The sequence below is a fragment of the Acomys minous genome (genome assembly GCF_964271855.1).
Source record: "Acomys minous genome assembly, chromosome: 2".
NCBI classification, from domain to species: domain Eukaryota; kingdom Metazoa; phylum Chordata; class Mammalia; order Rodentia; family Muridae; genus Acomys; species Acomys minous.
This window is the reverse complement of record NC_140484.1, coordinates 114555495-114568996: the sequence shown is the minus strand read 5'-3', so window position 1 is coordinate 114568996 and position 13502 is coordinate 114555495. Positions and strand designations below refer to the sequence as shown.

General features: G+C 50.0%; 1 protein-coding gene across 2 annotated transcripts in view; it reads right to left on the bottom strand.

Annotated features, from left to right (window-relative positions):
- The window catches only part of ACAN (aggrecan), a 64691-nt gene that overhangs the window by 22177 nt on the left and 29012 nt on the right, over positions 1–13502 (bottom strand). For both annotated transcript variants that reach the window (XM_084773589.1, XM_084773590.1), the window contains exons 2-9: positions 12588–12664; positions 9991–10374; positions 8397–8571; positions 6584–6711; positions 4905–5198; positions 3452–3856; positions 2323–2497; positions 1724–1851 (exon numbers count right to left, since the gene is read on the bottom strand). In XM_084773589.1, coding sequence (XP_084629715.1) covers positions 1724–1851; positions 2323–2497; positions 3452–3856; positions 4905–5198; positions 6584–6711; positions 8397–8571; positions 9991–10374; positions 12588–12657 — 1759 coding nt within the window. In that variant the 5' untranslated portion in view covers positions 12658–12664. The remainder of the gene's footprint in view (positions 1–1723; positions 1852–2322; positions 2498–3451; positions 3857–4904; positions 5199–6583; positions 6712–8396; positions 8572–9990; positions 10375–12587; positions 12665–13502) is intronic.

Sequence of the window (13502 nt, the reverse complement as noted above, 5' to 3'; positions counted from 1 at the left end):
CTACACTCTTAGATCTCTTGGCATCTTGGGCAATGAGACCAGCTGCTCCACTTTGTACAGAGTGGCAATTTCCTGGGACTTGGGACATCCTTGCTTAAAAAAACAAACAAACAAAACAAAACAAAAACCAATGTCACAGTTGAGCTGGGCTGAGCTAGTTGGTCTGTGAGGAACTTCTCCCTTCCCTTGACTGAGAGAGCTGGCTCAGCCTCCCCAAGCCCACAAGCACTCTTAGCTCCCCTGCTCCCGCATGGAACACAGTGACTGCTGGGGACTTGATTCACATTCCTTCCGGGGCTCAGCACCAACATTATCACCCAGGGACCTATGTGGACTTAGGGAGTTGGAAGGTCACATCTACCCAGCATTTGTTTGTACCAGGCACGTTTTATGTGTCTCAATTAATACTCAGAAGAACCTCTAACGTGGGTATGAAGCAGATGTGTTTTACAGATGGGGGAACTGGGGCTTACAGAGGTTAAGAAAGTGGCCATGCTTAAATTTTTCCAGAACACTGGCATTTTCCGAATTGGGCTCAGAGGAAAGGTGATTTGGTGACATTCATGGAACTTAAAAGAGGTGAAACAAAACAGGTCTGTGCTTGAGTAAGCTTGGGCAATGCGAGGTTGCAAAGAGTTAAAGAGATTTTAGGCTACAGGGCTTCCCGGAGCCTTTGATTTGTTCATGGGGACTGGAAGGGCGTGCCTAACATTTATTTATAATAAATTAACCCATTCAGCCACTGAACTCATGGCTTTCTGAAGGACCAATGTCACACTGCAATCAGATGAGCCTTTGGTGGGGAGAGGGCACTGGAATTGAGAGAGGTGAGGGCTGGGCCTGTTTTCTGTCTGGGAAGCTGTGTAGGAGCAGGCCAGGGTGGGTGGTGGCAATTCTTTTGTTTGTTTGTTTAATTTACTTTTAAAAATATATTCGCATCTGGGCATGGTGGCACACGCCTTTAATCCCAGCACTCAGGAGGCAGAGGCAGGTGGATCGCTGTGAGTTTGAGGCCAGCCTGGTCTACAAAGCGAGTCTAGGACAGCCAAGGCTACACAGAGAAACCCTGTCTTAAAAAACAAAAAACAAAAACAAACAAACAAAAAAGTATTCACTTTTTTAGCTTCCTCCCTCGTCTCCTCCTGGTCCCACCCTTCCTTCCTATTCCCCCTCCCTCCCTAGTTCCCCCTATCTTCTTTGTCTAGGCCTCAGAAAGGGGGAGCCCTCCTCCTCTACTTACTGACCCCAGCTTATCAAATCTTATCAGGACTGTGTCTGCATCCTCTTCCTCTGTGGCCTGGTAAGGCTGCCCTACCAGGGAGACGTGCTCGAAGAGTAGGCAGCAAAGTCCATGGTTAAGACAGACCCTGCTCCTTTTACTAGGGGACCCATATGGAGGAGACTGAGCGTCCTATTGGCTTCGTCTGAGCTGGGGGTCTAGGTCCTCTCCATGCATGGTGTTTGGTTGGTGCATCAGTTTCCACAGGTCCCACTGGGCTCAGATTTGTTGGCTCTGTTGGTCTTCGTGTGGAGCTCCTGTCCTCTCTGGGCCATTTTACATCCCCACCCTACCCCCGCCACTCCGTCCTTCCGTAAGACTCCCTGCGCTGTGCCCTAAGGTTGGCTGTGAGCCTAAGGTGGCGGCAGCTCTATCCCTCCCTTTGGTGACTCTCTCTTAGTCCCTGCTGATCTGGGCATGGGAATGTGATGATGTGGCCTGTACCCTCAAGCTTGTCCACGTAGCAGTAGACATCGTAGGTTTCTGACGATGGGCGCACGCCGTAGGTCCTGACTCCGGGGCTGCTGTTCTTGTCACCCACACATGGCATCCGTGGGCTCACAATGGGGTACCTGTAAAAGAGGATGGGAAAAGGGGTGAGGGCCCACCCTGGGGGGGGGCCGGTTGGGAAAGGCGTTATCTTGGGTCATCTGTTATGATTCAAAGCAGGTGGTACGGCCAAGTAGCAAGTCTCTTGAGCATTTGACAGTCTTCGGAAGAGAGTCGCCTGTGCAGGAATGCACTCTGTCAGGCTCCCGTGGATGGAAGTGTTTGAAGGTGGTCTCTAGGGGCTTTCTCTGCTTGTCTCTTGGAGGGAAGTCACTAAGATCTTGGGATAGCAAAGTTCCTGCTACCACCTTTCAGAATATGCTATGGTTTAGGTGTGTGTGTGTGTGTGTGTGTGTGTGTGTGTGTGACATTAGGGGAGCTATGCAATCACTGGCGGGTTCACTTAGTCCACAAAGTCCAAGATGCTGCCCACAATGTTGCATCAGGCTGGGGGCTTCTTGGTTGGGGCTGGGAACCGTAAGCTTATCCTTTACCTGACGGTCTGGTCTTGCAGCCAGCCAGCATCACACTGCTCATAGCCTGCCTCATAGGCAGCCTGGAGCTGCTCAGGTGAGGCAATGACTGCCCCAGTGTGCACGCAGGCCTGCTGTGCCTCCTCAAACGTCAGGGAGTATCTGGTGGAGCCTGGGCGATAGTGGAACACAACTCCTGGGTGGAGGGGAGACGGGAGAAAGAAACAGAGGTAAGGTGGATGCTCACTGGGGTCTGCTCAAAGCTTAGCCCCTCCACTTAGACGCAATGGATAGATGTGGGCAATTCCACCTGAGGTGCTACTTTGTGATATCATGGGTGTCATGGCAGATGAAAGTGTCTATCTGTTCATCCCAGGTGGGGACACCATCAAGACCCCCACACCAGAATGGCCTTCCTGTTTGTGCATTTGCATTTGGGGCTCAGCTGGGCTCTGTGCTGAGTGACTTCCTTGACTCTGGAGATTATTTCCTGAGTTTTCCAGAAGGAACTAGATAACTCTATCAGGCTTTCTTCTTCTTCTCCTTCTCCTTCTTCAATTTCTCCTTCTTCTTGAGATAAAGGCTTGGTATATAAACCAGCCTGACCCTGAACTCATCTCTCCTGGGCTGGGCTGGGCTTACACACCTGGTCTCAAGGACAGGCTTTGTGGGACACGTGGTTTTGTGCAAGTGCTCAACTCAGCCACGGCTGTCCTACATTGGCCTTAAAGTCTTAAACAAGTGGATGTGGCTTTGACCCAATCCATTTATCTGTGGGCGCTGAAATTTGAAGCGTACATAATTTTCCTGTATCCCAAAATATCTTTCTCCCTTTAACTCCTCCCCTTTCTCAATTACTTAGGGATGTGGAGGCATTCTCAGTTCACAGGCTCCCCCCAGCACAGCTGCACTCAGCCCACTTACTAAATGTCATTGATTTTTCATCCTGGCAGGGGACAAGGCCAGGCAAAGCCATGGGGTCACCCAGAGCAATGGCTTTCAAGTGGGGGCTGTTTTGCTTTGAACCATGTGGTACTTTCATCTGCTTCATAGATACCTTGGTTTCCACAGGTGACTCCATTTGGAGTCGATGATTTGCGGTCAAAGAGTGGACACAATTGTCCTGCCTGTTCCCCAGGAGTGTACTTACCCCCTGGCAAGTGGGGCTGCCCAGGGACTTCCGCTGCACCTGGGGCGATGGTCACTTGCACCACCAGGTCCTCACTGGTGAAGGCTGTGGCAGAGTCTGGCCCAGGTGTGGTGTCCCCAGGAAAGCCCCAGGGCCTGGTGGCTTCACCAGTTCTCTTCTCAGCCTCAGGGAAGGCTGTAGCCCCCACATGAGGGACAAGTGTGAGGGCCTCCTCGGGCTCTGAGATAGTCGGGGACAGGCCGAAGATGGGCTTTGCTGTGAGGATCACGTTGCCCCGGGCCTCCCCCTCCGTTACATTTCGGGGCAGGGGCAGCTCCAGGTCTGGCCAGGTCACTGTCTGGATGGTGATGTCATCTTCACCGCCCACTCCGAAGAAGTTTTCTGGGATGTCTACAAAGTCTTCACCTGGGACAGGAGGCCAAGATAAACTTTAGTGCTCAGCTTGGGACCTGTTTTGAGGGGATGATTGCTGAATGTGCCCCACTTCCTCCTACTTGGCTGGAGCCAGGCACTTGGCCCTGCCCACCACAAAGGCCACAGATATCTGAGTTCTGTGGCTCCTTCATTCTTTCAGGATGGTTCCAAGCCTCCCACAGACACCAAACTCTGCAAATGCTAAAGTCCCTTAGATAACCTATGCGCTCCTGCTGGAATCTTATGTCATCTTTTGGTTGCTTATAATTCCTCCTGCAGTGCAAGCTCCATTTCAATGGCTGCTGGAGTGCAATAGTTTGGGTAACAATGGCAAGAAAAATTTCTTCACCTATCCTCTGTAGATGCAGTTAAGTTATTAATAAAAGGCTGGCTGAATCTGTAGAAGCCCTAGCATACTCATGGTATATTGATCAACCAGCTCACTGATTATGAAATAAAATCAGTTCCTATTTCCACCTCCCCACCAGCTGCCACTTTTGCCCCCTGCATGCTCAGTGGGACAAGGCGAGTCAGTGATAAAGGGAAAGCCCGAGTCTGGCAGAGGTGATTTGTGTAATTGATGCAGGCACTGTTGGAGAACTGCTTGCCTCAGCGTCCTGGACAAATGAGGGGCAGGCAGACATCAGGTAGTTATTAATAAAGAGAATATTCATGAGGCTGAGACTTCCAAAGAGTACGAGACTATCAAAAGGTGAAGAGAGGTGTATGGGAGAGAGAGAGAGAGAGAGCCCCTCTTCATGTAAGACCAGGCTGTAGAAGTGAAATATGAAATGAGCCGTCACTGTATTGAAGAGCTGGGATTTAAACCCAAGAAAACTAATCACTGTTCTGTACAGATCTGATCAAATAGGGGTGGATACATTGTGACTCCATTGTCTCTTCATTAAGAACCAGTGAAAAGCGGGAAAGAGATAAGAACAATATGGGGTTCAGGAACTCAGTGGTTCCTTCCCAAGATCTTATCGGGACCCGATTTCTGCGGTGAGAACCCCCTTCCCACCTTCAACCTCAGTCCTACCTGTGTAACAGATGGCGTCATAGCGGGATGAGGGATCAGGATAGCCCGTCTGGTTGGCGTGCAGATAGACAGTCCTTACACCCAGGAGGTTGCCCCCGCAGTTGGGCCGAGCCTTGGAGATGGGGTAGCGCACGCTGCGGTCCGCCAGCCAGCCAGCGCTGCACATGTCCATCCCGCCCTGCCAAGCTAGGTAGAGCTGGCCGGTGGTGGCCAGTCGTGCCCCTAGCCTCCGGCACTCGTTGGCTGCCTCCTGGAAGGTGAACTTCTCCGGGGATGTGGCATAAAAGACCTCACCTGTGAAGAATACATCACACTGGGTGAGGGCTTCATTCCCATCCCACCCTGCCTGTGTCCCCAAGAGGTCCACGTCTTTCCTCGGAGGTTTATCTTTTTATCTGTAGTTCTATCTTAGTATCTCAGTTTGTCTGACACTTCCCACTATCCAAAAGAGCAACCATGAAATCAGAAGGCCCTTGGTCCGGATGGTTGCTGTTCACTTTCCCACCACTAGGGGAGCTTCCTTTATTACAGGCACTGCCCCAATTCAAGTTCTGATGAGAGAAGCAGGCCTCACTTTTGACCCCTTCCGTACTGCCTTCCAAACCAGGGTCAGTACCTAAAGAGGCCATTATAGGCTAATTGGGATCTTATAACTTTTAAACTGTATTTCCTAGATTTTTGAGGATGGAGTGTGTGTGTGTGTGTGGGGGGGTGGTGGTTTGGGGAGGGGGGAGATCTGATCACTCATGGGGTAGTTCCAAGTGTCCTTGCTCAGTGGCAGCCCAGACTGTTATTATTTGTCTTGGGTTAGGCACTCACGGGGACACAAATGCTTGGAAGCTAAGATGAGAATTTAGAGGAGGCCATGTTGGTAAGGAAGGTGGGGTGTATCAGCACCAGCTTCTCTCCCAGTTGGAGGAGCTTGGGAGCTGTGAGAGGCGTATTCAGAGAGTGTGTGGGATGTCCAGAGAGGTAAGGGTGGAGGTGGGAGAGGGGTGTCATCTAGATGCCAGGGTGACGCTATGTTTGAAATTAGTACCTTTAGTAAATGTACTGCCGAAGCGAGCACCAAAATTAGTACCTTTATAAAAGAAAGGAATAATATTGTTTTCTCAGTCAAACGACCAAACAAAAGGCCCGGGGTAGGATTTCAAGGTTGGGGCAGAAATGTAGAGAGGGTAGCTGGGAGGTCTGTTTCCTTGGAAACTGTGTGTCTGTTGTGTCTGCCCTAGAGTGGCCTAGGGTGCCCCTCCTGAATGGGAAATGGAGGCCAGGGTCTGCCACTGAGCTACACCCCAGTCCTGAGCCTGGCTTTGATGACAACATGGACCGTAAGACAGGCATGGGGGTTGGGGGGAGACAGGTATCAGTTGGTCAGAGATGCTGAGATCCCAGATAAGAGGGGCAGTCCCAGAGGACTTTGGGATTTGGGGTTTGGTGGCAGCACCGGATATCTTGTAGATGCCTGTGGCCACCAAGATCCACTTCAAAGTGGATAGTGAGAATTCCAGCAAGAGACCGTTCATTCCTCTTCATGGCAGGAGAGGACCGAGTGAGGGCCCTGCCCGAGGCGGTGTGTGTGTGTGTGTCTTGTGTGGCTAAATGTGAGCACGGTGATAAGGATGGAAAAGGCATCTCGAAGGGAGCTAGCTTTCTCAGAGCGGGAGGTGTAGCCTCACCTTCCATCTCTTCAGCAAAGCAGTACACATCATAGGTCTCATTGGTGTCTCGGATTCCATAGGTTCTCACTCCAGGGAACTCATCCTTGTCTCCATAGCAACCTTCCCGGGGCGTATGGATAGGGTACCTGTTGGGAAGCCAACATGGAAATATGACACTGGGGACAGAGGGAAGCCCCAGGTCACTCTTCTTGTAGCCCTTGATTTCATTGGAGGAAACAAAGGCATACAGCTACCTCTGCCTGGTCTGCTCTGAATTCCAGCTATCCCTCCAGTCTAAATGATCAAGGCAGTCTCATGGGTCAAGGCAACCTCTGTTACTGTGTACTTTTGGTACCAAACACACTCTCTCAGGGCAGACACTTTCCATGTAAAAGCCCAGAATTGTGTGGGTTTTTCAAACCATAAGCCTCTGTGGTGACCACTCACACAGTAACAGCGTGCAGTTGCTACAGACAACATGTAACCAAGTGGACACAGCTGTGTCTCAACACAACATTATTTATGAAAAAAAAAATGGTGGGTTAGGCTGGTTTGGCCATGGTGTCTACTTTGTACCACTTGAGTCGTATGTCCACTAAGAAAGGCAGGGGCTAGACTCTATTTATACTTAGGCTAAGGCCCAGAAATGTTAACTGATTTGTTCACAGTCACACAGCTTCCAAATTCCAGGGTCGGGATTTGAGTATAACTCTTCCTGTGGGCAATTTGTGAGCTCTTGCCATATTAGAGTGTTGTCTCACTTAATTTTTTGTTTGTTTATTTACTGATTCTCTGTGGTTAGTGCCTGTCCCAGTTAGTTTCAGCTGTCAACTAGACACAGCCTAGAGTCATCTGAAGGGGTCTCAATTGAGGGATCAGTCGGATTAGCCTGTGGCCATGTCTGTGATCGTCTGTCTTTCTCTTTGGTCGATGTAGGCAAGCCCAACCTACCATGGATGACACCATCCCTAGACAGGTGAGCCTGGGATATATGAGAAAGCTAATTGGGCACCAGCCTTTGGATGAGCTAGAAGACAATGAACCAGGTAGCGAGCCACAAGCAGCGTTCCTCCATGGTCCTTGTCTCCAAGTGTTTCTGCCCTCACTTACCTCAGCGATGGGCTGTGACATGAAAGAGGAAGCTAAAGCAAACCTTCTCCTCTCCAAGTTGCTGTTGATCAGTGTTTTATCTCAACAGCAGAGTGAAACTCTGACAGTGCTGTGTGGCCTCTTGACCTAAGACACCCCCTGGCCTGCCCAAGCTTGCACACAGCTGTCTTCCTGAAGTCTTGTATGCTTGGCTTTGGAGCTAGCACTACAATCAATGCACTCGGGTGGTCTGTCTTCATGGGCTCAGCCCTCTGTACTGGGATCCTTGAGGCAGGCCTCTATCTGTTCTGCCTTGCCACATGGCTCCCAGGACTCACTCAGAAGAGATGGTTCTTGATTTATGTATGCTTTGTCTTCCAAAAAAAAGGATATAAATAAAGCAGTAAACAAAAACAACTAAAAGTCCAAAGCTGAAAGTGGGCAAGCAAACGAGAAGCAAAGAAACATCGACAAGAGGAAGAACAGGCAAAGAGAGCAGTGACGTTCAGAACAGGGATGCTGGTGTTTTCTCCTCGGAGAGTGGATAATGGGGACCTGGGATGGGACACTGGGTATGTATGTTGACAAGGCTGGACCCTGATCCCTACCTAACCTAGACCGACCACAGGGTCATGCTCATACCAGCTAAGTGCTGGCTAAGATCCCACCCCATCGCCTGTCCTGCTCTACCAGGCCTCCTGGCCCTCAGCTCTGATGGTTCTGGGGAGGGTTTGGGTCTCACCTGACTGTCTGGTCAGCCAGCCAGCCTGCATCACACTGGTGGAAGCCATCCTCATAGGCAGCCTGCAGTTGCTCAGGTGTGGCGATGATGGCGCTGTTCTGCAGGCAAGCCCGCTGGGCTCGGTCAAAGTCCAGTGTGTAGCGTGTGGAGATGGCTCTGTAGTGGAACACGATACCTGTGGGATGCACAGAGCTGGTCAGGTGTGAGCTCTGGTTATTGAAGCCCTTGAAAAACGGTGGCAAGAATCAAGGGGTTTTTGGACACTATCTGCTCCAGGCTGACATAATTTTCTTCTCTAAATTTTTTATTATAATATTTTTATTAATTCTCTGAGAATTTCATACATAGATACAATATATTTTGATTGTACTTACCTCCACCTCTTCTCCCTAATTTCTTTCAATTCTACCCGTGGCTCTCCACCCCCTCCCATTGAGTGAGTTCAACTTGTGTTGCCTGTATACTCATGGGTGTGGGGGCTATCTGCTGGAGTGTGGTCAACCTAACAGGGGCTGCCCCCTTAAAGAAAACTGACTCTTCCTCCCCCAGGAACCAGCTGTCAACAGAGCCTCAGATGCTGAAGTTTGCTCTTGCTGGAATCCTGTCTCCTCTCCACCCCACTCCACCACCTTAACAGGATGCTCACCATGATCTCACAAGGCATTCCCTCTAGAACACCTATAATAATTCCAACAATAAGAAAGTTATTTGAACTAAAGAAAAAAACTGTCTCCTTGTGATTTTTTGTCACTCTAGGACTATTTAAATTCCCCCCCCCCCCCCCGCCAAGGGAAAGAGATACCAGAGTTTCCATGTCTCCAGTAGCTCAGGGGTACCCTAATGAGATCTCTTAGAGACAGGGGAGACCAAGGAGTGAGTCTTCAGCCATTTCTTTGGCCTCTGAAGCTATGACTAAAGAGGTGGAGGATGAGGAAGGAAAAGATGCCTGGATGGCACCCGAGGAAACCACTTTCACTCATATCTATCTCGGGCATGCCATTCAACTCATTTGTTCAGGTACAAAATGAGCACACTCATAAGTCCCACTGTGATGTAGGAGACACACCTCTGGTATGTCTGTGAGGATTTATCTAAAGACAGAAGACACACCCTTCCTGTAGGTGGTACCATCCCATGGTCCAGGGTGCCAGAGTGAATAAAAAAGATAAAGGAGCTGTTGAGTTCATCTTTCTGCTTCCTAACTGTTGACGCAGTGTGATCAGCTGCCTCATATTTCTGCTGCCATGTTGTCCCCACCATGGTGGACTGTATCCCCTCAAACTGAGCCAAAGTAACTCCTTCCTCCCTCAAGTTGATTTCTGTCTGGTATTTGATCACAGCAACAAGAAAAACTGACACACCCAACAAGTCAGAGATTGTTGGCAGACTGTCAATACCAGGATGTATTTATGTGCCCCTCCCCAGGGCCCCAACCCTACAAAGAACGGCATTGCCAGCTCCACATTAGAGGAAGACCAGGAGAAAATGGGAATGTAGAGGGGCTGAGTGGGAAAGCTTGTCACTAAGGTCCACACTGCTGAGGACATCATTCTAAGTCTACAGGCAACACGGCATCCTGGTAGGAAGACGTCACCTTTTACTATGACTTCCAGGGTAGCCTCACTGTCCTCAATGCCATGCATCACTTCACAGCGATATATCCCAGAGTCATTGGAGCGAAGATTCTGGATTTCCAAGGTGGCATCACTGGGGATGGCTGGGTAGTTGGGTAGTGACACCTTATCTTGGTAGAGGCTGTTGACTCGAACCTGTCCTTCAGTGGCCACCAACAGGACCACCTCTTTCTCTTTGGAAACACGGCTCCACTTGATTCTTGGGGCAAGGGGGGCGGTGGAGGGGGCAGTGGTCACAGGATGCATGGGGTCGATGAAGTAGCAGGGGATGGTGAGGGAAGTCCCTAAGAGGACCTTCAGTGGAGATGGCTGAGGGATGCTCACGCTCAGTGAGTTGTCATGGTCTGTGAGGGAAGGATGGGAGGACAGAGAAATACGTTAGGAGTTATAGAGATCACAAGTCTCTGCCCCTACCCGAGTCCTGGAGATGCAGCCATCTGAGGGGCCCAAATCCAGCCCACCATGGGGAAACCTGGGAACTCCCAGGGAGCCTCACAGCACCTTCTCCAGACCAGCACGAGAGAGACATCACAACTCAAACTGTGGACACCTGGGGGATGCCAATCCATAGGTAAACAGGTCCCCTATTCTTAGAGTAGTGATATGCTTGGTTCAGAGATTTTAGAAAAACAATACTGAAGCATCTATTTTGGATATGATGAGGTCCCCACAAAAGGTTCATGTGTGGAAGGTTTGCAGGGTTATTGAGAGGTGACTGGATTATGAGGATGTTAACCTTGTCAATGGGTCCATCCATTAGTCAGTTCATAGCTGATGTGGGGAAAGTGGGGCCTCATTGGGGGGGGGGACAGATCACGGGAGGTGTGACTTTAAAAGACATGTCTTGTTCAAGTCCACCCCTGTCCCTGGACTCTGCCTCTCTGTTTCTGTCTCTCTGTCTGTCTCTATCTTTGCCTCTTTGTCTCTTTCTGTCTCTGCCTGCCTGCCTGTCTGCTTCCAAGCTACCACGAAATGAACTGCTCTTCCCCACTGTACCTTTCAGGCATGATGCATCTGCCTTGCCACAGGCAAAGCTGTTTCCCTGAGACATTCTCTCACAGAGGCAGAAACCGTCAAACACACTGGGTGTAATAATTATTAGGGGCTATACACAATTCTACATGGCCTTTAAACTTGAAACGCAGAACTTAACTTCAAAGGTGTATCCCACTCTGGGAAGTCTGCTTTGGGCTTTAGCTGGAGCTTATAGAAGGACAGGGCTTTTGAAGTAAAAGGTGAGGAAACTGGAGGAAGAACAGGAGGTCATGCTTTTTTTTTTTTTTTTTTGCCTGAGTCAGATCTGGAAATGTGGGACCGGGTAGGGCCAGACTACATACAAATTACAAAGTGAGTCACTAGAGAAGATGCGGTGCTTCTTGAATCCTGTTGGAACAGGAGAGGAACAGCTTTCCACACAGTACCTTTCATGGCAGAACTTAAATTTACAGAACCTTTTCCTTTCAAGCAACGCTACAAGTCGAAATAAAAAATGTTTAAGATAGTTGTGGGTGGTAGACGCATAGCAGGGTAAGGCCAGGGAAGCCAGGAATGTCTGGAGTTCAGCCTGGACCTTTTGATGTCTGGACAGACTCCACCATCTCTCCACAAACACCTCCATCAGCCGCCCAGCCCTGACGCCGCTGGCCACAGCTTGGCTCTGCAGTAGCGATCCCCAAGGGATAAGCTGTTGACTCCAACTTGGTGGTTGTCAAAGCTCTCAGCCAACCCTAGTGCTCTGTTTTGCTGATGTGGACACATCTTCCCAGGTGATGGCTAGGCCCTGGATATCCGTGGGTCTCTGAGCATCAGTGGAGGTCCGGCTACCCACGTTTACATATTCAAAAGCCATGAATCAGGCCAGTATGTGAGTGAATAAAATACTGTGTGTCTTTCCATTTGATCATGGAATTTTTTTTTTTAACCATGACCCTAAAGTCCTGGAGTTTTGCTTTGGAATACAGTCGGTTGATGGGAAGAAGTGTCCCCTGGTTCTCCCCACTGTGAGCAAACCTCCTTTTGTACCCCCCACTGTTTGGGAGGTCCCACAGACACGTTCAGGCCTCGAATCTCAGATCCCCCACACCACATGTAAAGTTCTTCACGCCTTCCTTGAATCAGGGATGGAGGAGCTCACACCAGGCCTGTGCCCTCACTTCTAGAGGAAAGACCAGTCTTTTAACCTTTGTTCCTCAGGTTCTTTTCTCCTCTTTGATGGTCCCACCCACGTTTCCTGGCAGCCTTTCCCATGTCTTCTCCCTGCCCCATTCACACTGTGCAGCAGTTCTGGATGAGATCTCTCAGGGGAGAGTGCTTGCTACAGGGCATTCAGGAGTGGATGCATGTATAACAACAGGCTCTGTGTGTGTGCACACCCACCCACACACATTTGCACACATGAGTGGGTGCCTTCCTGCTGCAGCAAGAAAGGACTGGGGCCAGGAAAAGGCCCAAACAAGAGGACCGGAGACCATGTCCCCAAACAAAGTTGTGTTCTATACTCAGAACCCAGCCACTCATGCACTACGAATAAAGAAGCCATGCATAGAATTGCTCTCACCTGGAACTTCTTCTGAGATCACTGCAGCGATGACCCTCAGAGTCACAAAGACCAAAAGTAAAGTGGTCATAGTTCACCTGGAAGAGGTAGCAGAGGTGTTAGTTGGACAGCTAAGGCAAGACGAGGTGGGAGAGATAACATGGTAGACTCCAGGCCCAAGGCTCTGACGTCACATTTCACAACAGGAGGTTGCAGTGGTTTGTGCAGTGGTTTCTCTGAGAACTTTTCCCAGCTTAAGTTAAAGACGGTTGGTCCACTGGTCCTCCCGTCTTCCAGCCAGTGGAGACTCACACTAATGAGTTCCTGTGATAGTTAATGATACTTGCCAGGTGGACCACAGATGCTCATGTTCCTGCACTGTTCTGCATGCATCTGTGAGGGGTTTTGCACAAACACTGGAATCTGTAGACCAAGATGGCCCTCCCCTCTGCAGTGTGGGTAGGTCACAGCTAACCGTCTGAAGGCTTGAATAAAAATGGACCCTCTCTTGAAGGGCAGGGGCTGCTTCCCTGATGGCTTTCCAGCTGGTTTTTGTCCCTCCCTTTGGACTTAACCATGTGAAGGGTTAAGGCATGGTTCAGTGCTCAAGTGTTTTCCTAGCATGCTTCATACCCAGTGGCTCACATATACACACATGCATACATGCATACATGCACACACACCAACAGCCACGAGTGACTGAACTCTACCATTTCCATAGGCGCAAGTACATTAATGCCACAGAAGAGGGAGGAGAGAGGAGGGAGGAGAAAGGGGGGGGGAGGAGAGAGGGAGGAGGGAGGGATAAAGAGCAGTGGAAGAAGATATGCGGGGAGAAAGAGGAGAGGAAGGGAGGGAGAAGGAGGGAGGTGGGGGAGGGAGGGGAAGGAGGGAAAGAGAGGTGTTCCCTTAGAAAACCCTGACACACCCCTTCAG